Raw genomic sequence first — 27,182 nt, forward strand, 5'->3', positions numbered from 1 at the left:
CAGGAGGGAGTGAAGCTTGGCCTTCTAGGAGGCCAGGCAGTACCTGCCCCCACTGTGAGGGCTCAGGGGATTAGCACCGAGGACCACTGCGGCCTTGGCTATCTGCCCAGGAGATTTCTTTCTCAGCTAGTGGGGGGCACGGGGGGTGGAGCCGCAGGGCCAGGCGATGGCCCCTAGCAGCTGTCCAGCCTGCTCAGGGCCACTGAGCTGGGCCTCTGTGGCCCTTGCTGTCCAGGTCACTTCACCAGCACAGCCTGGGGGCCCCTGGGTGCTGAGGAATTGTCACTAGCTTTTCCTGCCTAGAGGACATAGGACCAGAGCCCTGGGAAACAGCTCCCCAGCCCCCGCCCCCAGCTCAGGCCCTGTCCTCCAGCTTGGGACAGTCCAGCTAACTCCAGCTACACTTACTGGCTGTTCCTGGAAGGTACTCAGGCTTTGCCCCGTGGCTACTGTCTGCCAGCTCTCCTTTCAGTGAGGCATGCATGTTTTGTACTCAGTCTGAGGCCCTATCCAGTCAGGCCCGGGGGGCCACCGCCTTCCTCACAGGCCAGCCTCCCCACCTCCCTCCCCTGGGCTCCCACCCAGCCTCCTGTAGAAGAGGTAAGATGTGCCGCCCCGCAGCCCCTGGGAAAGAATCCGTTTGGTTTTGGTTGTATGAGTGTCTGGGGTTCTTGTGTGTTTTTTTCCTTCCGAGTTTCGGTTTCAAACTGGGGCCCACATGCTCTCTGGGGCGGAAGCCATCTCCCCGTGGAGGGCAGGCTCTGCTTTGCCCAGACAAGCCCAGCCCCACTTCCCCTTTAGTGCCAGTGTCCACACCCCCTGGCTGCCAACCCCGTGCCACCACCAGCCTCCCTTACAGATCCCACCACAAGCTGTGCTGAGGGGCTGAGAAATGCCTTCGCGGGTGATTCGGGAGGGGAGCATCAAGGATGCCCCACCTCTCAGCCCCACTGGCCGAGCCGCAAGTCTTTCCCTCAGGACCCAGCCAGCTCGTCCATCCACCGTTATGGTAACTCCATTTGTGGAGCACTTCCTACGTGCTCAGTGCTGCGTTCAACAACTCCCTGGCATCATGTCATTAACCCTTCGAATCTGGATGAGGAAAGTGAGGTTCAGCGTAGCCCCAGGGTCGCAGAGTTAGTAGCTGGCAGGAGGGATCCTGGCCCGTCTAAAGCCTGTGCGTGCACCCACTATTTCATCTTGCCTCCTGCTTGTTCCTCTAACCACTAAGCCATGTGCAAATAAGGCTGTGGCCAGACCAGCCAATTTATTCGCCCAGCCCCATAGCCCAGGGTGTCACCCAGCGGGCCTTCAGAAACACCCACACCCCATACACACCCTACCCATGAAACCTCAGGCCTAGGATTATCTAAGATGCCTAAATGAGAGGAATTCCCCCCAAAAAAACCTGTGGGAGAAGAGAGGCCAGGCTCATTTGCTGCCTCCTTCATTTCAGGAACAGGAAATTGTAATCACTGGCCTGGTTTATTTTCACAGAAACCTCCAGAAAGTCCTCTGGACAAAGGTAGATACAATCAGCTCTGCAAGCACCACTGAGTGCTTGAAAGATTAGCAAGAGCATGGTTTTTGCTGGCAGCTGGCCAAGGGTTCCCTGTGAACCAGGACAGAAGACAGTCAGAAGCTGGCAGGTGACAAGAGGGCCCTATTCTGGGACAGTGGTTCCTGATGAGCCCCTGCCTCTAGGGCCCGGTTGTCATTGGCCTGAGGGGAAGGGGTCTGTGGGCCTGCCTGGGCTTCCTGGGGCGCGGGTCTGCCCTCTGGGCCTGCTGCGAGGCCCTGCCCGGGAGCGGGAGGGAGGCGGACTTCAAGTTAGTGCGCACAGGGCACTTACACATGCCTGGCCCCTAGAAGCATCCAATAAATGCCACTACATGAAACACCAAACCAAAGCCCCAAAGCTGACAGAGTGCTTAGCGCTCTGCCCCAGCCCGGGTCTCCTCTGGTCTGTCCCCTGCCTGCAGCCCCAGACAGAGATCCTCTGTGATATGAAGAAACCGCAAGCAGGACCCAGGAAGCGGGATCTTGTGATTAGATGCTGGCAGTCCGCACCCAGGCCTCGGAGCCTGAGCCCAAACTTCTTCCGGAAAGCAGCAGCAGCTGGATGCTGCCACAGAGACAGCTAGGCCTGGGCAGTAGGCCTCAGCCCTCCGCTCTCTCCATGCCCCTCCTGACCTGGGGGGTCTCGGGGCACAAGGCCACCACCTCTCCTAGGGCCCTCAGAAGAGCAGACAGATGGCTAGCTGGCAGGGGTAGGAATCTGGGATCCTCACCCCCGCTCCCGCCCCACTTAAGTTATCATGTCTCATCTGAACTCTCCCCAGTGCTGGATTTTGCCTTCCTTTGATATGTTACTCCCTAACTCATATTGATAGGGTTTTGTGTTTTGTTTAGTTTTGTTTTTCTAAAAAACGATGCAGTCGAAAGAGAAAAAAGTCTGGATTCCAATTTCAGCTCTGCCCTCTCGTGACTGTGTGGCCCAGAGCAAAGGACTTTGCTACTTTGAACCTCACCTTCCCCGCCTGGGAACTGAGGTGACGCCATAGCAAAGATTCATTCTGCCAGGCACTGCTAGATTCTAAACTCCTAGAGGGCAGGACCTTTGTTTCGGTGTGGAGCAAGGCCGTGTACCCGGAAAGGAGACCTGCAGATGCGGCAGGGCGGCTGGGGGCATGGAGGGAGGCAAGCTCCCACCCGATACGGAAGGGCAGCCGCTGCGCTCAGTCAGTCACAGCCCGGTGGGCCCCTCACTGGGGAGGCGGTTCCTAGAGGGGTGCCCTTGGCTGTGCTATGGCTCCGACCCCCTGCAGAGCTCTGTCCCTCTCAGGTTGACCCAGGTCCTTGCCCGAAGAGTGTGGGGCGCGGGGGTGGGGTGGGGAGAGGGCCAAGCCCCTCAAGTCCATGAAGCCATCCCTGATTTTTAGTTTCCTGGGCTGGGGACTCAGGGGCTTGTGTGGCACCTGCCTCTAGCCAGGCAGGCACACTTGAGTGACAACATGACAGCCTCTCGTTGAACCCAGACCTCCCTGGTCCACCCACCACACCTTCTGCACTTGAACTCACAGTCCGTGTCCAAGTGCTTGGTCAGGCCGGGTGACTAAGGAGCCCTGCGGCTTCCCAGGGCCACGCGTTAGTCCACGCTCGTGTGTGTGTGAGGCGGGGCCACCTGGCGCGGCGGTGGGCAGGGGTGGCCGCCAGCAGGCCCGGGTTTGAGTTGGGCTCCGCCCCTGGGGATCTGTGTCCTCCCCTTGGAGTGGGACAGTGAATGCCCACCTTGCAGGTGTCATGAGGGTCAGAAAGTCCACGAGGTGCCTGAGGTGCTGGGGGCCGCCGATAGGCAGCAGCCCTCACTGTCGGCCTCTCCACACCGAAGCCCGGTGACGGGCCTGCCCCCATCTGACCGGGCCTACCCTTCTCTCCCAGAATCCTGGTCAACATGGACAACAACATCATTCAGCACTATAGCAACCACGTCGCCTTCCTGCTGGACATGGGGGAGCTGGACGGCAAGATCCAGATCATCCTTAAGGAGCTGTGAGGCCTGCGCGCCCCCCTCCCCCCTCGGACCTCTGGGAACGGGCTCCAGGCCGGGAGCCAGCTGGGACGCAGTCCCTCGCCGCACACACCCTCTCCTCCCGCCGAAGGAAGAGGCCCGGGAGTCCCTCCCCCGTGTGTCCAGGCCAGGAAGGGACCTGGGAGGTGTTCTGATCGGAACACCCTTGTCGTGCTTGGATCTGCTCTCTGAACCTCCTGCCACACCTGCCCAGCAGTCAGGCCATCTTGATGACGTGCCCAGCGGACTCCTGCCTCCCAAAGACTCTTCACTGCCACCCATCTCCGGCAGGCTGCATTCCCCGGGGGGATGCGGACCCTATGTCCCCAGGCTCACCCGACGCTTCGCTCCATTCTCGATTCTTCCACCATCTTCAGACCAGTGATTTCTCTTCCTCTGGTCAGTTAGTTACCCTGAAAACACTGGATTTGCCGTGCAAATGCCTTTTAAAAGACACTGTGGTGGAAACACTCCTCAGAGACTCCCTCAACCCAAGAGGGAGAGGAGTCGACCAACTGGAACGAAGGGGCCACTCGCTGTTGTACACATTTCTTATTTACAATTGTCATTTATGTGATATATATAAATATATATATAAGTATATATTGTGTATATATATGCAACATTTTATATTTTTCATGGATACATTTTTATCATTTCAAAAAATGTGTATTTCACATTTCTTGGACTATTTTTTTAGCTGTTATTCAGTTATGCATTTTGTATACTCATATGGTATTTAGTAATAAAATTCTACTTATGTATTACTTCAAATGCTACGCTTGGTCCTTGTGTGAAAGTCTTCCAGAAAGAGAGCGTGGACGTAAACAATGCCTTTCCTTCTCTATCTGTGAGCAGCTTGCCTTGGACTTGATGGCTGGTGGTATGTGCTGGGCCCTGGGGAGGCAGAGGTGCCCACCTGGAAGGCAGCAGAGTCCTGGTGCCCAGTGTGGTCCTGTGTGGTCCAGAGGCTGAACGTCACGACCTCGGGTCCTCTCCTCCAGAGAAGACGTCCTGGGACGCCCTTGCCAAGGGCCTCCCAGCCAGGCCAGCGCACGGAGCCCAGGGCAGGGAGCGTGTCACCGGAGCGCCAGTGCCATTTTCACCCTCATGCTCTCCACCAACTCACTCTTCCTGGAGCCAGCTCCTACCAGCTCACAGAAGCAATTGTGCTCTCTCCCCCCAAGTCCACGGTCATGTCGAGATGTTGGAGGGAGTGTTTACACCAGAGGAATTGACAACTGCCACAGATCAAGGCCTTTATTTCCCCTGAAGGGCAGAGGACAAGTCAGAGTGTCCTGCCCTCCTTCCTTCTGCCTTACCGGCCGCCACCACCTCCGGTCCTCAGCTCCTTGGGCTCTAAAGTGAGGACCATGGCCTAGCTGGGTCGTCAGGCTGCTCTTACCTCTAGAGGCCCAGGGTTCGCTGGTGGGTCTCAAAACCCCCCCATGAGGTGGGGGTGGGGACAGCAGGTAGGCCGTGACGCCCCAAACTTTGATCATAGAAGCTCTGCTTTTCTTCATTTACGTACCAAGATCTCTCGTAAACTTTTTTTTTTTTTTGTATTTTTTTGTATTTTTGCCGTTTCTTGGGCTGCTCCCGTGGCATATGGAGGTTCCCAGGCTAGGGGTCGAATCTGAGCTGTAGCCACCGGCCTACGCCAGAGCCACAGCAACGTGGGATCCGAGCCATGTCTGCAACCTATACCACAGCTCACAGCAACGTCGGATCGTTAACTCACTGAGCAAGGGCAGGGATCGAACCCGCAACCTCATGGTTCCTAGTCGGATTCGTTAACCACTGTGCCACGACGGGAACGCCTCTTGTAAACTTTTGCCTAAACAAAACTTTTTTAAAAAATTTGAAAACTGTAGATGTCTCCAAGGGCCTTCCAGCTCTGAGAGCCAGCCTAGAGTCCTGATTCCCAAAGCCCTGGGACCAGGACTCAGATCAGGCAAGGGAGACCCTAGCGTCTGGTGCAAATTAAGAGGAACCAGAGCTCAGTGATCAAGTCATGCAACGTCTTTTTAAATTAAGGCAAAAATGGAGTCCCCGTCGTGGTGCAGTTGTTAACGAATCTGACTAGGAACCATGGGGACTCAGGTTCGATCCCTGGCCTAGCTCAGTGGGTTGAGGATCCGGCGTTGCCCTGAGCTGTGGTGTAGGTCGCAGACGCAGCTTGGATCCCAAGTTGCTGTGGCTCTGGTGTAGGCTGGTGGCTACAGCTCTGATTTGACCCCTAGCCTGGGAACTTCCATGTGCCGCGGGAGTGGCCCTAGAAAAAAGGCAAAAAAAAAAAAAAAATCAAAGCAAAAAAACCCCATCAAAAAACCCAAACCCATGATGAACAAAATATCAAAACTTCTAAGTGAGGATCAGTATTACTGATGTTTCCTTTGGCCTCAGGCTCCTTCGTGGCTTGCCTGGCACGGGTGGAGGGACCCTGGGAGCACCCCGAACTGCTCTACCCCCACAGGCCTCACTGCTGCGGTGACCCTGGATGTCAGAGTAGGTGCCACGTGAGGGTGAAATGGCAAAGTGTATGCAGAGCGTCAGCACATTGCCAGGCACGCCAGGGGCACTCAGCGTCTTTTCATTCCTTCTGGAGCCGCAGGAAGCAGGAAGGCCGTCTTCTCCACGTTGATTGCCCATCAGAATCACCCAGGCAGCTTCTGTCCCCACTGCCCAGACCACACCTTGGAGCAAGTAAATCAGAATTTCTGGGGTTTAGGCCCAGGCCTCAGTAATTTTAAAGCCCCCAGGTACAATGTGCATGAAAATGTCAGCTCCTTGACCCACTGAGCGAGGCCAGGGATTGAACCTGCGTCCTCATGGATACTAGTCAGATGTTTCCACTGAGCCATGACGGGAACTCCAGGAGGTCTCACATTTTAAAATGTCTCCGAATCTGCAGATCCAGCAATAGACAGCTGGCCTTTAGCTGGGCAGCAGCCTCAGCTCCCAGACCCCTGCTGCCTCATCTGTTCTGCTCCCTGTCTTGCCCACTCAGCCCTGGAAGTGCTTGGCCTTGAGCCCCCAAATTCTGACCCAACTCCTCACCTCCAGGAGAAGCTAAGGACCTGAGCTGATGGCAGCACAGGGTGTCTGCCTTCAGGTCCAGACCTCGGAAGCTCTTGGTGCTGAGCTCCAGGCCACCTCCCAGGCACCCCAGAGCAGAGTGGCATTTGGAATCCGAGGTTCATAAGGAGGCCAGCTTTGGAGAGAAATGAGAACTCAGTTTAATGGGACACATCATTCCCTCCTCTCCTCCCTCTTCCTCGCCCACCCCTCCCCAAAGGGAGAGCCCGTCGGCAGCCAGGTCTGGACTGCCATTCCTGGAGGAAGGTCAAGGAGAGAGCCAAGGGGCAGCGGGGCCCCAGGCAGATGCGGCCGGGGGAGAGCATCAGCCACCTCGGCTCATGAGCGAAAGATGCGTCAATGGTTGGGGAAGGAGGGGATGAGTGGTTAACTCTAGTTCCTCTTGGTTCTTTGAGAATCTTCCTCTTGCTGAGGAGAAATGACTTGGCAGGCAGAAAGGATCCATTAAGGTCATATTGAATTTGAGCGGGAGATGGGAGGGGATGGGACCAGGCCAGGGGAGGCAAAAGTCCAGGTGGAAAAATTGGCAGGTGCCCCTCACACCACCGCGCCCAGGGCTCTGGCCCCAGCAGGTCCCGCCTGCGGCTGTCCATCAAGCACAGGCCAGTAAACGGTGTGGCGGCCTCTCCTGCGGGTGGGTAACCACGTGACGACAGTGACTCGCTGCCATGCTTTTCATGTTCCTGTCACAGTGCCTCTGGCCTTTCCAGCTCCTGGAATTCTGGAGGAGTCCGGAAGTCAAGGCTAGAGGATGGGGAGAGAGCTGGGGCTGAGGCCCTGTGTCATCTATCCTGTGGCTCCAGGGCCCTGGCTCAGCATCAGGCTTCTAGATGGGGCATCTGCCACCAGCCTCCTTCTCCTGGAGATGGAGCTTCAGGGACACCTGAAATCTGAGGGGAGCTGTGCAGAAGCCGGCCCAGATAGCTGCATGGCAAAGTGACCGAGGGAGGCTCTGTCCAGGGGGCAGCTCAAGACAAGGACAAATGCAGCAGCCCGGTTCTAACACCAGGCTGGGGCAGCAGAGCCATCCCAGAGTCATCAGCTGTCACACACGAAGTGGGTGCTCTCTGAATGAACATCCTGGGACACCCGGATGGACAGCCGGTGGCCAGGGCTCTTCTCGAGCTCAGGCGAGGTGACTACAACACTGGGATCCACTTGTTGTCCTCATTGTAGAGAAAAGACTGTTTTCCAGGCAATTCCGGCTTGTATGTGGCTTTGAGGAGAGAGGGAGACAACATTAAGAGACAAAAGGCCAGTTCTCAAGGCTCTGGCATTCTATATCAGAGCTGGCAAGGCCGGCAGGACCCTGTCCCGCCCCTGGACCTTACATGTGGGGAGACAGAGAGGCAGGGACTGGCCCAGGGTCATCTGGCGCCTAACTAGCTGAGGCAGGACCTGAACTCTGGCTTCCCACCTTCTTCAACCATATATATATGTATATATTTATATATGTATATATATATACATATATATATATTTTTTTTTTGGTCACACCTGTGGAAGTTCCCAAGCCAGCCAGGGATTGAACCCATACTAGAGCAACCTTTAACTTTTTTAATAGAAGAAAATTTACAAAAGAGTTTTGCATGAAATTTGAAAAAAATATAGAGTAGAAAAATACTCTTACAGAAACAATGTGTCAGCTTTTAGAGGGATGCTGTTTGACTTAGTTTAGAAATTTCCAAAAAACTGAAAAGCATGACAACAGCAGCCAGGACTACTCAAGGGCTTGGGACCCACAACCTGGGGTGACTGAAACCTCTCATGCTAATTTGGTTCACAAGGGCCACACACGGCCTCTGGTATTACAAGGAGCCTGGTATAACAGGGAGGTGGCAGCCGTGGCAGTCCAGGTAGGCCTGCATCCACTGGAAGCCAAGGAGGCAGATGTTTGCATGTGCTTATGCCAGGCGGGGGGTGGGGGGAAAGGAAGGAGGAGCTCAAGGAAGCTCACTTGGCCTAGATGATCACAGCATGGCCAGAAAGCTCAGAAAAAAACTCCTGGAGCTCTGGGCCGAACAGGGTCAGACAAGGACCCGGCTGGTCGCCGGGGTCCTGGAGCTCACCACGCACATGGAGCATTTGGACATGTGCTGGCCCAAGCTGAGTTCTGCCTGGACGGACCAGATGACCCCAAGGCCAAACCTCCGGCCCTTGCTGGCTTCCTTATGACTATGTTCCCAAGACCAAAGCCATGAGAATGACGTGCTCCCTGTCCCATCTACCTTACGCTTTACCCATCTGAGTGTGTGGAGGGAAGGTGACACCTCTGGGGACAGGGCCTGGGCCTAAGTCATTCTTGCATCCCCAGTAGCGCTCACTGAAAAGCTGAATTTCACAGACCTGCCCACCAGCCCACCCATCGGTCCCAAGGCCATCCACCCTGGCCGGTGCCGGGGGTGGTCAATAGCTAAGGGCTCCACTGAGAGCCACAAGCAGGCGGGGGGTGGGGAGAGTGCAGAGACCAGCCCCTGGAGCCAGTCCCTGAGGCTATCAGCTCTCAGGCAGATCCTAGGTAACAGAGACCCGCAGCTTGAACCCACCTGTAAAAGGCCGCAGAACTAGATAGCTGCAAAGACCCGCTCTGCTGGAGCCCTGCTGTACTTCACAACAGACACACACAGAAGAGAGGGGTGGGCATGGCCCACAGAGGGACTGTGACACCTCGCTCTCAGGACCTTCCCCATCTGTGAGGTGGCTCCACCACACTAGAGCCATGATTAAACATTTTTAAGAACATGAACCTTTTGGACAAAAACACTGGCTCTCCCCAGCCACCAAAATAACGTCTGCATGCTCCAAATCTGTAGATGATTTCAGGGTGACAAGGCGCCTGCAGCCCATCTTCAGGCCCCTCAAACATTCACAGTCCTCAGTTATAAATCCCTGGCCTAGAGCATCTCTAAGAGCCCTTTCACCTTAAAAAACAAACAAAACCCCTCCACCTTTCATACTCTGAGAGCATGAGCTGAAGAGACTTCTAGATCCACGCTTAACCCCTGTAAACTGTTTGGCAAACAGCCCATAAATCAGTGGCGCTTGATGGCCCAGGAATGACAAACAATTCCAGGTTTGGTTTTTACAGTCATTTGAAGCAGTCCTCTGACCTGGGCCGGGCAGGCCTGGCTGGGCTGGCGCCGCTGTCCACCGGCTGGTGTTGGACACAAAGGACGCACTAGAGATGAAGTGCTTGGGGGGGCCCGTGTAGTCCACGATCTCGTACTGGCCGGGGCCCGGAAGAGGCGGCTTGGGGGGCAGAGGCAAAGGCTGGGCAGAGAAGTTCAGGATGGGGTTTCTCCTTCAGAAAAGACAAAATGGGAAAGATATCACTATTGGGGAGATGGCAGTTTTTTGGTTTGGGGTTTTTGTTTTGTTTTGCTTTGTTTTTTCTTTCTAGGGCTGTGCCCTCTGTACATGGAAGTTCCCAGGCTAGGGGTCCAATTGGAGCTACAGCTACCGGCCTACACCACAGCCACCGCAATGCGGGATCTGAGCCACGTCTGTGACCTACACCACAACTCATGGCAACACCAGATCCCTAACCCACTGAGCGAGGCTAGGGATCAAACCTGCATCCTAATAGATCCTAGTCGGCTTTGTTAACCGCTGAGTCACAAAGGGAACTCCTCGGGGGATGGCAGTTTGTAGACTAGCCAAGGCCAGCTCAGTGCTGAGCCATTGGCAGAGAGGACCGGACATGGCACCGGGAGACCCATTTCTTGCTCCAGCCCCACCACTAGGGAGCTGGGGGCCCTGGACCTCAGTCTCTGCACCTGCACAAGGGCGGTCAGGCATACCTAGCTGTGGGTTTGCTGTCAGGGTTAAAGGAGACGGTACCCTTAGAACACAGGTGTCAACACAGGGCCCAACACAAAGTGAGAGCTCAGGACACACTGCTGTGGTGGATGATATTGCTGTGCTAATCAGGTGTGGTGGACAGCATTGCTGCCATGTGCCACCTCTGACTGCTTCCTGGTGCCGGGTTGGGGCTCCCTGTAAAGAACTGAGACTTCAGTTGGGCTCTATGCTAAGAGCATGGGTGAGCCACTTGTGATGTCTGCCATGGCCAGGAAATAGGAAGAGGCATCCTGAATTCCCAGGAGTTGCCACCCCAAGACTAGGAGATCTTTAGAGGCCCTTCCAGCATTGGTGCTTCAGAAACCTATGGAATCTCTCTCTGGCAAGGCAGGAGGCAGGAATGGAAATATCCTGGGGTGGAAATCAAGAGACCTCTGAATAACGATCACCATTTAGATTGCAATTGTCTGTCTGCAGGTCTGTCTCCCCCTCCTTCAGGAAAGGCGTCTTAATTTATGCCTGGTACAAAGAGGATAAATGAAAGTGAAATGGAACCTATGCTCGAGCCTTAGCTCTTGTCACTAACTCACCCTGGGACTCAGTGCCCCCAGCTGTAAAATGAGGGCTTGGACAGACCAGCTCTGAGGTCCCGTCCAGCTGCGACCTCCCATCAGGCCTGGATTCACAGAGGTCCCTGGCGTTGCCCAGGGGTCCTGGGATTGTTAGAGGAATCCCCCTACTCTGCTGCCTGCTTCACCTCCCACCTGAAGCTACTTCAAGGTCTCTCACCAAAAGGAAGAAAAATTTCTCAGAGCCCCGAACAGCCGCAGGAGACTCACCCCAGCTCAAAGCCAACCCATCCAAACAGAGGAGGTGCTAGAACTCTGCTGCCCTTCAGCCAACCCCTTTGGAAGCAAAGGCGTTCTTAAACTTGGACCTAGAGATGTCCTATCTGCCCTCCTTATTTTGCTAAAGAATTTGGTGCCCAGAGAGAGAAAGTCAGTCACCCAAAGTCACAGAGCAATTAATGGTAATGTCAGCCCCGGCCCTTCAGTCTCAGTGCCTCCCTGTTGGGGAGGGCATCATGGTGGGGCGGAGGATTTTTAAGGTTTCGTTTTTTTTTTTATTATTAGGGCTGTACCGTGGCACATTGAAGTTTCAGGGCTAGAGGTCAAATCAGAGCTACAGCTGCCGGCCACAGCCACACCAGATCTGAGCCTCTGCTTCAACCTGTGCCACAGCTCACGGCAGCGCCGGATCCTTAACCCACTGAGCAGAGCCAGGGATCAAACCTGCATCCTCATGGATACTAGGCAGGTTCTTAACCCTATGAGCCACAATGGGAACTCCAAATTTTCAGGTTTTAGGGTCCTATGGACCTGAATCTGAATGCCAATCGGCCAAGTCCCTCGACGTCCCAGAGCAAGGAGCAGCGACCCTCACTCCTCCTACGGAAGGTGATGACTGGAGAAGAGGTATCTCAGGTGCCTAGCAGAGCGCCAGCACACAGTAAGTGCTCAGTAAAAGCACTTGTTATTATCACGATCCCTTGCAGTACCACCACCTACTGCCTGGTCCCCAAGAAGCAGCAGAGCCTTAGGAAAAGGAGACTGGGTCCCTCACCAGTCACACCCTGCAGCAGGACGGACACTCCCACTGCCGGGAAGGCTGTTGGCAGCCACCATAAACCTGCTTGAGGCTCCCCTGGTGGGATGGAGAGACAGCTGCCTTGGATGCTTGTTTAGAACCAAGGTGCCCACAAGAAACGAGAAAACCTGCCTCCTTTCTTCCCCTCTGGTCTGCGTGGAAGACCCAGGGACGGTGTGTGGGGACGGTGTGTGACCCACCCCTCTCCCCTCATAAAGAAAAGCCTCACCCCATTAAATCACCCCCAGAGATCTGATAAGTGTGTGACTGGTGCTGATCCCTGGAAGTTAGAGCTGGAACGAGCCAACCACCGCACAAGGTCACCCCAGGGGTCTGGGTCACCCTGAGACTTTGGGGAGATGGTGAGTTATCTTGTCTCCTGTCTGGGGATAGCCTGCAGGGGCAGGGCAGGCCGGGGCCTCGTCCTGCCAGTATTCTTGCCGAGAGTGGATGAGAGGCCCCCTCTCTCCTCCGTTCACCTGCTCAGAAGAGGCTCAGCCCCACCAGCTCAGCTCCCTGGATCTTTGGAGAATATCAGCCACCTGTAGGAGTTGCCGTCGTGGCTCAGTGGTTAATGAATCTGACTAGGAACAATGAGGTTGCAGGTTCGATCCCTGGCCTTGCTCAGTGGGTTAAGGATCCGGTGTTGCTGTGAGGTGTGGTGTAGGTCGCAGACGTGGCTCTGGATCCCACACTGCTGTGGCTGTGGTGGAGGCCGGCTCTGATTTGACCCCTATCCTGGGAACCTCCATATGCCACGGGAGCGGCCCAAGAAATAGCAAAAAGACAAAAAAAAAAAAAAAAAGAATATCAACCACCTGTGCAGCTCTGTGCCTGGCACTCTGGGGAGTCCAGACCACCTGACAGACCCTGAATGCTCCCGAGGGTTCCACAATCCACTGCTGGAGGCAATCATGACAGGTGACACCTTAAGGCAGTACAGGCGTTGCCCTTAGCCAGACCTGACTTTGACCCTGCACTTCCTCATTCACTAGCTGTGTGTCCTTGGCAAATCTCTTCGCCTCCCAAACTTCAGTTTCTTCGTCTATAAAACAGTGAATAATAATACCTGCCACCCAGGATTGCTGTGAAGATTAACAAGTGTTTTACTCAAGTATCATTTGAAAAAAACCAAAAATGAAGGAGTTTCCATCATGGCGCAGTGATAACGAACCTGACTAATATCCACGAGGATGCAGGTTCGATCCCTGGCCTTGCTCAGTGGGTTAAGGATCCTGTGTTGCTGTGGTTGTGGTGTAGGCTGGCAGCCACAGCTCTGATTAGACCTCTAGCCTGGAAACCTCCATATGCCGCAGGTGCAGCCCTAAAAAGACAAAAAGAAAAAGAAAAAAGAAACGTTAGGCCAGAGGTCACGAAGACTGACTCCAGCTGGGTGAATCCAGACATCTACCCTAGAAGAGGTAACATTTGCCCTGAAAGGTAAGCAGGAATTCTTCAGGTAGCAAAGGTGGAGAAGGGGATATTTCTCTCTGAGGAAACAGCGGGGGTAAAAACATGCACAAGGGACAAGTAGTAAATCATGGCAGGAATCAGGGCACAAGGCTGAGCCCTTGTGAACCCACGCCTGCAACCCTCCAGCCCCCCACGAACTCCGGGCTGTCAGCGTGGGTTCCTGATCATCCCCCCTTACAGACCCTGATGAGGGGCCAAAGGAAAGCTTCTACCAACGACCTCTGAATGCAGCCCTGACCTCCAGGCCGCTCACCCGGGTCACCTCCCAGAAACGCCCAGCACTGGCGCCATCCGGCAACTCCACACTCCTGCCATGCTGTTCCTCCTGCCGGGAGCACCTCCTTTCCCTGCGAACTCCCTCTTCCTTCTCACCGTCTCCAGGGAAACTTCTCCAGCCACTGCCCTTTCCCTGCCCCATCTCCCTGCTGTGGCCCCGTAGAGGAGCGTGGGTTTTGGAGTCAAATGGACCTGGATTCCACCCTGCTCCACCACTTCAGTGAGTCTGCAGTCATCTGTAAACTCGATGTAACAAGCCTGCCCTGTGGGAGAGCTGGAAGAAGACACTAGATAATGTCCAGGAAAGCCCTGAGTACAGCATAACTGGCCCCTCAATACACTGTGGCCATTCTCCATGTCTCTGCACAAAACACTGGATTTTCTGTCCTTTTTACCTGCTTAGCTACTTAAGGGAGGGGCTGGCGTCTTATCCATTTCTGAGGCCCTGGTCCCTATTCCTGAGACATTTGCCTAACTACAGAGAAAAGCAGAGGGGTTGAAGCAAGCAGGCAGCTGAACCGCACCTGACAGTTTTATCATGGTGCAGGGCTAGTCCTTCCGGGTCACAGTGAGCCTGGGCAAATCACAAAGGCCAGGGCAGCCACAGTGCATTGTGACAGGGGTTTTTATGAGCCTCATCACCCAGTTATAAAAGCCAACCTGGTCCTGCCCTGTGGAAAGAAAACATCTATCAAAGGCTCTGAGTTGGCCGCAACTGGATTAAGTGTGTTTGCAGCTTCCAACGTGAGCTGTTTGCAAATCGCCCAAGAATAATAGACATCTCTGAGCTCTCAGCAGGTCACTTGGGGAGGGCATCTGAGACCCTCGGGACACTCCCAAGCACAGATTCACTCTGCCTCAAGGATTCCCAGGGTTGGGAGGGATAAAGGGGCAATTTTTTCTCATCATTAAAGGGCAGCTGATTGCCTCTGGGGTGGAATGCAGTATCTGTTTAACAGGGTAGCGGGTGACAGATTACAGCCGCTTGGGAAGAAGCATCCCATATCTAATTGAAAATCCCTGGGGAACTTTAGGTGGGTCCGACATAATTACCCAAATTGGAGCGGGGCCAACGGGGCTTGATTCTTCAACTCTGGCCGTGACAGGACAGCGTGTCTGTGCAAACCCAGTGGCTTAAAAACTCCAGGAAGCAGATCAAGGGTTAGAAAGATGTCAATGGGTGTTTCACCTCCTTGCTAGCGTGCATTGGAAGGCAGCGCCTAGGAGGAACTATTTTGATCTCCAAAAGCCCTTACCCTGACTCACCCTGATCCCCTGAGTCATCCACCCCTGCGACAGACTGGAGACCTAAAGAAGTGAAACCTGGGCTGACACCCCTCCTCTAAAGAGCCCCCCCCCAGAAGCTGGTAAATCATCTCAGCTTTTGAGTCAGCAACGTGGCCATAGCAAAGAGGCACTTTGTGACACCTTTCCAGCCCTGAGCACAGCACCTGCCACTCCCGAAACATCAGGTGAGTGTGGAGGACTCGCTCACACACTTCCATAAAGACACAGCTTACACAGATCAAAAGCATACCGTCCGCCAAACCTGGTGAGTTGTGTGGGTTACCTTATTTTCTTCATGCAAGCCCATCGTAAAGTGTTCTTGCCCCAATTCTCCGAGGATGAATTTGAATTCCTGGAGAAGAAAGTGACCCCCTACCACCACTACCATCTCCCCTGCCCAGGGCTGGTGAGACTGGTAGGCAGGAGTTCCAGTGGCCTGACTTCCTGCCTGGGCCATAGAGCCACACAGCCTCTATGGCCCATTCCCAGCTCAGGAGGTCAGCAGAGGTTGGTGACATGGGACCAGCAGCTCCAGAGAGAGTTAACATCTCCCCTGGTTCTTCCTGCATCTTAAAGAAAGCAGGGCCAAAATGTCATTTTTGAAAACTGGAACCCCACCCAAGAACAGGGAGCCATGCACTTCAAACCAAGAGAGATAAGGGGAGGGGCCCACAATCCTGCTGCATGCATGGGAAACCTGGGCTGCCTATGCTTCCAAAAAGGAAGCACGGTGACAGTTCTGATTCTCCACCACTGCCCCACGAAGCCCAGGGGCCTGGAGATGATGGGACAGAAACAGCACAGACCTTCTCCAGAGCCCGATGACCCCAAGACAGGCCCTCGGGTGCCCTGGCCCTGTCCTCCCTCCAGGGTCACAGGAAAGGAAACAGGACTTGACTTTGAGAGACCGGAGTTTAGATGCGCTTTCAATATGACCATCTTTGGCTTGTCTTTCTTTATGTTACATCCCTTTCTCCATCATTCCACATACAAAAGGCTGCTATTTTAGCATAACCAGCAGCACACTTCAGTTTTATCTTTTTGCTTTTCAATGAAATTACAGAGTTCACTTCTTCCTTTCCATGTCAACTCAGTAATATATCTTTTGGACTTCTGTGGGTCCAGCCTCTCCCACCCCCACCCTACCCCCTGTATGCTCTCCTGAGCGACATGGTGAGCAAAGCTGGGGGTCACAGAGTGTCTGAAGTGGAAAGACTTCTCCGCCTCACACATGGAGAAACAAAGACCCAGGGAAGTGCTGAAAGCAGCTTCTGACCACAGAGCCAGTCCACACAAGTGTCCTGCCATCGAAGCCGGGGTGCCATCCACTCACCAGGGTGAACCCAAGTTAAAGAGACACTCAGTTTCACAGGTCCCTTTACTGCAGGTCTTCTCAGAGCCTTTAATAAGTTCATACACACTGCGATGCTCCCAGGGGCAGAGGAACTGCATGCAGTGTGTTTCCTCGGTTTATTAACCAAGGATCCATCATTCATGAAGCATCACAGAGAGCCATGTGCCCTAGAGGCCCCCAGACATGCCAGCACTACTGCACTGCCTGGCTGGAAAGAGCCCTTGTGTGTGGCCACGCAAGCTAGGGGCCCATTCGAACCAGCATTTTGTTGCACGGTCCTCTGCCTTGCTCGGGAGTTGGTCCCAGATGAGCCTGACTAAAGATGCGTCCGGTGCTCTATTCACCTGGGCCTTCGGCACAGAACTGGAAACCTTCAGGGCCTGTGGACTGACAGATGCGAATGCCACGAAAGGCGAATGTGTCAAACTGCTGGTCCAAACCTGAACAAAGGCCAAAGGCCAAGGCCCTGGGGAAGGCAGTGAAACACCAAGTGCTGCCCACTCTGCTCGAACCGCTTCCCTTTAGAAGCGACGGAACAGCTGTATCCTATATCCTCATGTATCATCTCGAAGACATAGAACAAGAAGAGCGATGGCTATTTTCCAACAATTTCTCATCTGATCCTCACAGAATCTCTGTGAGATAAGGTCCTTATTGGCACTTAATAATGTGGAAAAAGAGGCTCAGGGAGGAGAGGTGTCTGCCAGAAACAGAGCTGTGATTCCACGGGGAGCCTGCCTCCACCCACTCCCTCGGGGGCAGTGTAGGGGAGAGGCTGCAGGCCAACTCCAAGGCAGGAAACACCTAATGTTTGAAGAGAGCCCGTTCCCGACTTTCCCACCCCCACCCTGCAGCCTGTGAAGGGCTAACAAGCAGAAGCCAAGTCGGAAGGGCAGAAGGGACTTAGCTGGTGGGCTCCTTCTGAGGTCACCCTTTCTCTGGGTCTTGAGTTGGACTCAAGTCTTGTTCCTCCCCCTGACTCCGCTCTCCTTGCCCAGGGCTGATGGTCAGAGGGGACCCAGTGTCACCAGCCTCCCTGGGCTGCCCAGCCTTCTGACCCACTGTGGCTGCAGGCCCAGCCAGCTGCCCAGCCTCTCTGAAGGGGGCCCAGCTGGCCATACCCTCAGCCCCATCCTGCTGGTCAGCCCTCCCAATAGCCAATCCTGCCTGGAGTGAGGTCTTAGAAAGTCACAGGACAACTGACCTTGATGGCACTTACTTCTAGAAGTTCTAGACCCATTTGAGGACTATTAAGCCCTGTGAGTTTTTGAGTTTCTGAGGTGAAAGTGACATTAAATATACAGGATATTAAAAATGGTAACACGAATCCCTGTCTTTTAAAATGTGTGCTAAAGTCACCACTGATACTATGTCAAATATATATATATATATATATATATATATATTTTAATGCAACTTCCAAATGCACTCATCCCCCTTTACGTGTGAGGGCATGGAGGCACAGAGGGGTTAATATAGTGCTGATGGTCACACAGCATGAAAACAGCAGAAGCTGAAGGTAAAATCTAGCAGGTCTGACCAAAGTCTAGGTTTTTAACCTATCAGTACAAAATTGTGCGAGCCTCACTGCTTCTGTATATGCTGCCTCCCCAGTGGATTTTATGTTACAGAAATAATGTCAGCACCAGGGGGTACAGCATCACAGGGAACATCAGGAGACCAGCCAGTCCTGTGCCTGATCCCCAGTAGCACCTGAGGACAGCTGTGTGGACTCAAGCAAACCTCACAGCCTCATGAAAGCCTATCTTCCTCCTCTATGAAGTAATCATTCCTGCAATAGCGTTATGATCGTTGAATAATATGTCCCACTGCTGGCACATAGTAGTTGCTCAATAAAGATTAAGTATTCAGCAAGGATTTATTGGGAGTTCCCATTGTGGCTCAGTGGTAACCAGTCTGACTAGTACCATGAGGATGAGGGTTTGATCCCTGGCCTTGCTCAGTGGGTTAGGGATCTGGCATTGCCATGAGCTGTGATGTAGGTCACAGACGCGGCTCGGATACTGTGTTGCTGTGGCTGTGATATAGGCTGGCAGCTACAGCTCTGATACAACCCCTAGCCTAGGAACTTCCATATGCCACATAAGCAGCCCTAAAAAGCAAAAACAAACAAACAAACAAAAAAAAAAAACAAGAATTTTTTTTTTTTTTTGTCTTTTCTTAGGGCCACACCGGTGGCATATGGAGGTTCCCAGGCTAGGGGTCAAATGGGAGCTGTAGCCGCTGGCCTAGCCATAACCACAGCAACATGGGATCCGAGCCTTGTCTGTGACCTATACCACAGCCCTCGGCAACACGGGATCCTTAACCCACTGATCAAGGCCAGGGATTGAACCTGCATCCTCAGGGATACTAGTCAGATTCATTTCCACTGAGCCACCATGGGAACTCCCCCCCCAAGAATTTATTACACACCTGCCAGTTGTCAGCAAGGGCCCCAGGAGAGCAACTCAGCCTGTGTCTGCCAAGTGGTGACACCCTTCCTTTCCTTCCCGTGCTGGAGCCCTTCCCCAGAAAGACCTTTCAGAAGGAAGATCAGAATGATCAGGACTCACGGGATAAGAGTCTTTTTTGGAACTTTGGTGTGATCATTCGGGTTGTAATAACCGGGTCCTGGGCCTGTCGACGTGAGTTTTAATCCACGCCCCGTTTTTGATTTAAAACAAGACATCAATATCTTTGGCGACTGCTTCACAAGGGATTCGTTGACGTTATAATGCCCTGAGTGGAAAAACATTTTAAAACAGAATAAAGGACTTTTCTCAAATAAAGAAAAAAGCAGTACCATGTGCCTAAGAATGCACTGAATGACTATAAGGCAGAATCACTCCAGGAAACGGAGGGGGTCACCAGGAATAACTGACAACCGCACTCACCTTTCAGAGAACGTGTCCATGCAACACACGCTGAGCTCATCTAATCCTCACAGCAGCCCAGCAAGGTGGGAAAACCAAGACGCAGACGTATTCAATAATTGGCCAAGAGACATTCGTCCACCCAAGCCCAGCTTCCTCCCCTATAAACTAAAGATAATGATTCTTCCAATGACTGGGAAGCTATGGCAGTAGCAGAATGTTTTAGTTCTGGCATGCAGTGATGCCATAACTATTATGCCGTTAACAAGTATTTATAGGCGTTTCCGTCGTGGAGAAGTGGTTAACGAATCCGACTAGGAACCATGAGGTTGTGGGTTCGATTCCTGGCCTTGCTCAGTGGGTTAAGGATCCGGCATTGCCGTGAGCTGTGGTGTAGGTCACAAATGCTGCCCAGATCTGGCATTGCTGTGGCCCTGGCGTAGCTGGCGGCAAGAGCTCTGATTAGATGCCTAGCCTGGGAACCTCCACATGCCGTTGGTGTGGGTCCTAAAAGGATGAAAGACCAAAAAAAAAAAAAAACCAAAGTATTTATTGAGCACCTACAATGCGGTCCCAGGCTCACCTGCCTCCAAGGTCCATGCTTTCCCACTATGCCTTGTCTCAAGAAACTATATCAGAATAAAATTAATTGGACTGTGTGCAAAGCTTTAAGGAAGAAGAGAATGATCTGAGTCAGGGTAAAGAAGGCACAGTATCACCCCTAAGTAGTCAGTGGCCCAGTAAACGGAGGCAGGTGTTTTGGAGTGTAAAGTGACAGTACAGACAAAGGCCTTCAAGATGCCTGCACGTTTTGACCCTGGCTTCCTAATTTACTCAAGAATTAGTAAAATTAGGAGTTCCCTGGGGGCCTAATGGTTAAGGATCCGGCACATCTCTGCTGTGGCTCAGGTCCTGGGAATTTCTGCATGCTGCAGGCATGGCCAAAAAGAAAAAAAAAAAAAAAAAAAAGGAATAAAGAAAAAGAAATTAGGAAAACTATTCAACATAATGAAAAAGCTTGAAGCCTGAAGATATACACAACAGCAGTAGCTACAGTGTGAGGAATGATCATGAGTCTAAAAGTCCAAGTCAAGGGGGCAGTTATGGGAAAACAGCCCAGTCTGAGGAAGGTAAATACAAAGGCCATAAAGCCACATAGCAATGTTTTTGAAAATAAAAGTGAGGGAAAAAAATAAAGCTTAAAATCTAGGAGTTCCCGTCGTGGCTCAGTGGTTAACGAATCCAACTAGGAACCACGAGGTTTCGGGTTCGATCCCTGGCCTTGCTCAGTGGGTTGAGGATCCGGTGTTGCCGTGGTTTGTGGTGTAGGCCGCAGACGCGGCTTGGATCCCACGTTGCTGTGGCATAGGCCGGAGGCTACAGCTCCGATTAGACCCCTAGCCTGGGAACCTCCATATGCCGTGGGAGTGGCCCAAGAAATGGCAAAAAGACAAAAAAAAAAAAAAAAAGATCTACACTGTATATATGACAGCATCAATGAACAAATGGGTAGATGTGAATCAAAATAGGTCAGAACCCAGAAAAGTGGGAAAAACTATATCAGTGATGGCACTACGGGTGGGTAAGATCTTTCAAATTTTCTAAATCTTGTAAAGTTGACTGTGTTTTAAATAAAACTGACTTTTCCATTATGAAAGCACTGAGAATGACAATATGGGACATACTAGCAAGACTATATTTAAATGGTAATTAATATTCAGCGAGGGCAAAGGTGAGGGAAAGTAGAGTCTTCAAAGAAGCAGGAGGATAAATTACCTCTGCTGAAGGGCTGTTTGGTCACAAGTATCAAAAACCTTAAATATTTTACATGCCTTTTGACTTCGCAATTTCATGTTAGGCAATTTACATAAGGAAATCATCTTGATTGTACACAAGTTATGAGCTATAAGGATGTTTGCTGCCACTCTATTTATATGAGTGATCAGCTTAAAACAACCTAAATCTCCAACAAGAAGGCTTTTGTTCCTTAACTGATGAGACCATCAGACATGCAATACCATGCAACTATTAAAAAAGGCGTTCTAAGAGGATTTTTTTCCCCTGCATCCACGATATGTGGACATTTCCAGGCCAGGAATTGACCCGAACTGCTGCAGTGACACGCTGGATCTTTACCCCGCAGTGCCATAAGGAAACTCCATCTAGGAAGATTTTTAACAACATGAAAATATACACTTAAGTTAAAAACAAAAAAGTTCAGTTAGTAGCATTTATAATACTGATATATACCTCTCAAATTATCTGTTCCTTTTACATGTACATGTATTTAGTTTTTCTTAGTATTTCCTCTACCAAAAATTTTAAGGCAGTGCTTGATTATAAAATGCTAAAAAACAGAAGCAAGAGGGAAAGGCACTCATGCTCCCGTGGTGCAGAGAAGCAGGGTGAACACTCCGCTTCTCTGGACACTGTCTCATGGTGTTGGGCTCAATTCTGTCACATTTTTCTTTCTTTTTTCTTTTTCTTTTTGTCTCTGAGGGCCACACTGGCGGTGGCATATGGAGGTTCCCAGGCGAGGGATCGAATCAGAGCTGTAGCCTCCAGCCTGTACCACAGCCACAGCTCACGGCAACGCCGGATCCTTAACCCATTGAGCGAGGCCAGGAATTGAACCGGTGTCCTCATGGATGCCAGTTGGGTTCATTCACCACTGAGCCACGATAAGAACTCCATGTCACATTTTTCAAGTGACACTTTAACATAGGCATTTCCCCATGTTCCACTGACGTTTGTTTAAGGAGAAATAAAGAGAGAGGAGGACATTGGAGCAGTGGCTGGCCTTGTGCCTGGCACAGACAAACTTTAAAAGACCCAACCAGCCCGTGTGTGCAGGTGGCATTTGCTCAGAATTGAGGGCAGACCAGACTGGGCCTCAGCCCCTGTGGCCGGGCACCCAGAGCACCTGGGACATGGTAGGGAAGCCAGTCACGCTCCACACCTGGCTTTTCCCACAGCGGGAGCAGCATTTTTCCAAGGGCTCAAAGCAGAGGATTTCTCTAGTGGGCAGATTCTCCAGGCTCTGGCAGGTGTGGGGGATGGAAGGAGGTTCTTCAAGGTAGCAGGCTAGGTCTAGGGCACCTGGATTCAAATCCTGGGCTTGGCACTTGCTTTCTAAAAATCATTTTTGCTTGTAAAGTGGGGATATAATAATAATAATAATAACAGCAGCAGCAGCAACAACAACACATGCTCTCTGAGCACATATGTGCCAGACAAAGCTCCATGGGGTTTTGAGAGTATTCGATGAGTGAAAAGCTCCTGGCACACAGTAGGAGTTTAACAGATGCTGGTGGCCACCTCTCCCCCTCCTGCTCCATTACGAGGGGTCAAGGGGCCCTCAGGACCCTCCCGGAGGGAGTGGCTGCCACATCCTGGGACTCACTGCTGGGACCTCTGGCCAAACCCCAGGGATGCCGGCTTTGTTCTCCTGTATAAACAAACCAGGTGGGGTTTCGCCCATGGTGATGCAAGGCAGGGAGCTTTAGCCGGAGACAGCCTCCTAATTAGAGCTGGTTTTGTTCTTCAGCTTCAGACTGATCTTCTCAACTTTAATCTGGATTTGCTGAAATCTCACAGGAGCTGCAATTTTATCCACGCCTCCTCCAAGAAGCGTGATTGCAGAGGCAAGACTTTCCAGCTCCTCCCCTGGGCTCTGGGGCCCCAAGTTCCCTTGGAAAGGTCCCTTCCCATTTGGGGAGGTCTCTTCTAAGCAATGTTCCTGGAGTGTGGCCTGCTGCACCACCAAATTTTTCTGGAAATTTTTCACTAAGGCCGATGTGGGGTGGAGGTCTGAGGGCCCACGACCGGTGCAATATATTTTCCCAGTCCGGCAGGAAGAACATTCGCAGGCAAGCCCTTGTGTGTTCATACATCCTGGTGGCTTCAGAAGTCACACTGGGATGACAGGAGTAAGAGGTTCCTCAGACACCTCTGGGGTCAGGCCTGCTGTTTATTAGCTGTGTGGCGCTGAGCAAGTCACTTCAACTCTCTGGGCCTCCACTTCCTCACCTCAAACACAGGCCTAAGAGTATGGCCCGTGAAGATGGGTGTGTGAGGGCTGCCTGAAAAAACTTATCACAGAGTAGGTGCTCAGTAAACAGAGCTATTTGCCATCGTTTGATGATAGATGGCGAAGTTGCCTCTAGACGCGGGAGAGAAGGAATATGGCAGCCCAGCATCCGAGGACCCAGATCTAACATGTGTCCCCAGCCTCCGGCTCCCCCTCCCTCCCCCCCAATGCCTGTGGTGGCCCCTCGGGGTGTGCACATGTGCATACTTCTGATGTGAGAAGCCACCCCCACCCCCTCACCCCCATCTGGCGGCCCAGGGCAGGTGTGCCTGGTCTGAAAGGAAGGCCAAAGTGTCAGGCTGCCTTGGGGTCTGTTTCCAAAGCCGTCGTTCTTCCCCTGAATGGGGAGCCAGGCTTCCCCTCTTTGTACAGTGACGGCCTGCACTCCCTCTGCTCTCAAAGCCTAGCTTCTTCCGGTGCCCTGCAGATCGGATCTGGTCCATGACCCTTAGTCAAGGCCAGGGCTTACCTGGGGCAGGTCCTGTTTCCGTAATCATGAAAAGTCCTCTCTGGGTTTTGGACATGAACCCGGCTCGGGCACAGACGTTGTTTGTCTGCTTGCAGCAAGAGACAGAAGTCTGGGGGAGAGAATAAGCACGGTGAGCTCAGGGCCTTCCCTTTCCGTGTCCCTGTCGTCGTGCCTGGACAAGTGGCACACTGGGGTGAAAAATCAGATCTAAACCTGTCCTCAGAAAATGAAAGGACGCAAGCAGAAAAGGTCACACCCCAGCTGGAGTGGACGACGGCTTTGTCATCACCAGCAAGTGTCCAGGGACCCAACACAACACAGAGCCAGCCTGCAGACCCGGCTTTCAAGCTTGCTCCCCGAGCCCAGGGGTGGGGATCCTGCTCACACGGTCTACTTTCTCTGATTTCGAGTTTTCTCATCTGTAAAATGGATCAGGAAATATCTGTTCTACTTGATGCAGAGTGTTTTTTTTTTTTTTGGGGGGGGGTGTTTGTTTGATTTTGTCTTTTTGCCTTTTCTAGGGCCACTTCCCGCAGCATATGGAGGTTCCCAGGCTAGGGGTCCAATTGGAGCTGTAGCCGCCGGCCTACACCACAGCCACAGCAACGCCAGATTCAAGCCCCGTGTGCAACCTACACTACAGCTCACGGCAATGCCAAAACCTTAAACCACAGAGCAAGGCCAGGGATTGAACCCGCAGCCCCATGGTTCCTAGTGGGATTCATTTCCACTTCTCCATGACGGGAACTCCTGTTTTTCTTCTTTAACTTGTACCTGCAACACAGGCAAAAGATTTCCATTATTTTTTCTACAATTTTTATTCTTTTCAGAACACTTAGACCTACCTATCCCCACCCTGATTCCTCACTGCTCAGATAATCCTTCTATACGTGCAGGATTTAGGACATACAAAGAAATCATGTAATTTAAGATGATGATGATCAAGAGTTCCCACTGCGGCCCAGTGGGAATGAACCTGACTAGTGTCCATGAGGATGCGAGTTCAATTCCTGGCCTTGCTCAGTGGGTTAAGGATCCTAAGTTGCCGTGAGCTGTGGTGTAGGTCGCAGACACAGCTTGGATCCTGCGTTGCTGTCGCTGTGGCATAAGCCAGCAACTGTAGCTCTGATTACTTCCATATGCCGCGGGTTGCAGCCCTAAAAAGACCACAAAAAAAAAAAAAAAAGTTTATGCTCAGATTTATAAGGACTGTCTTGTCTTGACTTTTCTGGACTGACCAGAAATTAAGACTTTTGGTTGACCCAGGCGATATACAAACATTCAAGAGTGGCTCATGTGTTCAGAACTCTAACAATAATTTTGGAGGAAAAAAAATAACCCTGAGATCATTCTTATGTTACACACAAATCATAAATATTTTAAATGCCAATTTGCAGTCAGTCTCCTACCTTCATTAAATAAAAGGTGCAATAAAAACTGTGCCTGCAATGGCTGGGAGTGTTTACTGAATGAGGGGAACTATTTGCTGGGGCCAGGATGATCTGATTTTCTGTGATATGCCTTTGTCCAAAGAAATGCTTCTTGAGACATGCAGATGGCATTTTGATTTTGTGTTGACAAAGGCAGCGAAATTTAGCTTTTCCCAGGGTCCTAGTGGCCAGACTGCATGTGGAGAGGGCAAACGAAAAGATCAAATGGAACAGGCTAATTGCTGGACACGGGGAGAGGAGCCAGGATGCCGGAGAGGAAGTAAGAACACGGAACCAAGGGGAAGGCTTCCAACAGAGAGGTGGGGGATCAGGAGAGGCACAGCCAGAGCAAGACCTGACGGCCTCAAAGCACCGTGCAGCTAACAGGATTACCGCATTTCTGCTCCTTGCCAGCTGACTCCACCATTGTTCTCCAGGTCTGAAAAAAGCTTCCTGTAGACAAAACACTACTTCAGCTTTATTCCTCACCCAGACAGAAAAGCAACTGAAAAAGGGGGCGTTTTTGTATACACTGAGTGTGTGTCGCTGGAGGATTTCACCACTAGACTAAGAAAATAGTCAGCTCCACTGGCAGGTTAAAAAAAAAAAAGGAATGAAGCAGATTTATTGTACTGCCATGGGGGGAGAAAAAAAAACCCAGCTATCATTAAGTTGAAAATGCACGTCTACCGTGGACAGCCTAATCCCCAAACCGAGAGAAGGACCAGGGGAGAAAGAGAGCGTGAGCACATTTGTCCCTGGTTTTTGTGGGGGGTTTTAGTTTTTTGATTTTTTTTTTCTTTTTCAGCTGCACCTGTAGCACATGGAAATTCCCAGACCAGGGATCGAACCCAGGCCCCCCACAGAGACAATGCCAGAACCTTAACCCACTGCACCACAGCAGGAACTCTTCACCTGGATTTTGATGGTGGTTTGCTTTGTGGAGCAGGATGATAAAGGCCTTCCACTTTCTGGTCTGTGGCTTTCTATGATGCTTATATATATCTTATGATGAGCATGTGTTGTTCAGGGCCACATTAAAACATTAATGAACAAGAAACATGTAAAACTGATCTGTTGGCGGAAGGACAGAGTACCGACTTGAGAGATGTTCAGTTTTGGATTAACAAAGAAAGTCATTCCTTGAAGTCCTAAACATTTATTGCATGCTTACTGCATACCAGGACCTGAGCTGGGCCTTGGAGATAGGAAGCTGAATGAAGGAGCAGCAGGTTGGGGAGGCAGAAGCACAAAGCACTAAGTACAACATCCTTCAGCTTCCACCAGGAGGATGCTCACCTGCAGGCAGTTGGCCTTGTGTTTATCTCCCAAGGAACCTGGCTCTCCCTCAGGAATGGCAAAGGCACGATGGCCCTGCACATTCATTATCACTTTCTTGGGCCAGGCCTCGACTCCGTTAGCATATCAGTCTCCTAACTGGTTTTCCAAAATCCACTCCTAACCCACACTGTAGTCCATTCTCCACACAGCAGCTGGAGGGAGCTTTTTTAAAAAGTATGTGAGATGACATTACTCAATACCTCCTGTTCTCCTCCAGGGCTTCCCAGCACCCAGAAAACAAAATTTGAACTCCCTTCCAAGGTCTTTAGGGCTCTGCATGCACTAGCCCCTGCCTATCTGTCCAGACTCTCCTCGTCCCCACCCCTCCTCCTCATGCCACTCGGCCACCTTCTTGTATTCCCCGCCAGCTAAGCTGTTTGATGCCCCAGGACCTTTGCACATGTTATTTCCCCAACTCTGGCTTTCTTCATTCAATCCTTGGGTCCCAGCCTCAGAACTTCTCTGGCC

General features: G+C 52.0%; 2 protein-coding genes across 10 annotated transcripts in view; one reads left to right on the forward strand and one right to left on the reverse strand.

Moving 5' to 3' along the window:
* The window catches only part of GRHL3 (grainyhead like transcription factor 3), a 36,219-nt gene extending 31,874 nt beyond the window's left edge, over positions 1-4,345 (forward strand). For both annotated transcript variants that reach the window (XM_021095540.1, XM_003127705.6), the window contains exon 16: positions 3,442-4,345. In XM_021095540.1, the coding sequence (XP_020951199.1) occupies positions 3,442-3,556 (115 nt within the window). In that variant the 3' untranslated portion in view covers positions 3,557-4,345. The remainder of the gene's footprint in view (positions 1-3,441) is intronic.
* Positions 6,787-27,182, reverse strand: part of STPG1 (sperm tail PG-rich repeat containing 1) — a 58,787-nt gene continuing 38,391 nt past the window's right edge. For 4 of the 8 annotated variants that reach the window (XM_021095547.1, XM_021095544.1, XM_021095550.1 and 1 more), the window contains 4 exons: positions 25,767-25,826; positions 23,944-24,052; positions 19,085-19,250; positions 6,787-9,971 (listed from right to left, as the gene is read on the reverse strand). In XM_021095547.1, coding sequence (XP_020951206.1) covers positions 9,593-9,971; positions 19,085-19,250; positions 23,944-24,052; positions 25,767-25,826 — 714 coding nt within the window. In that variant the 3' untranslated portion in view covers positions 6,787-9,592. The remainder of the gene's footprint in view (positions 9,972-19,084; positions 19,251-23,943; positions 24,053-25,766; positions 25,827-27,182) is intronic. The other 4 variants (XM_021095551.1, XM_021095546.1, XM_021095548.1 and 1 more) reach the window with 3 other exon arrangements.

Source organism: Sus scrofa, chromosome 6 (assembly GCF_000003025.6).
Source record: "Sus scrofa isolate TJ Tabasco breed Duroc chromosome 6, Sscrofa11.1, whole genome shotgun sequence".
Classification (NCBI taxonomy): Eukaryota; Metazoa; Chordata; class Mammalia; order Artiodactyla; family Suidae; genus Sus; species Sus scrofa.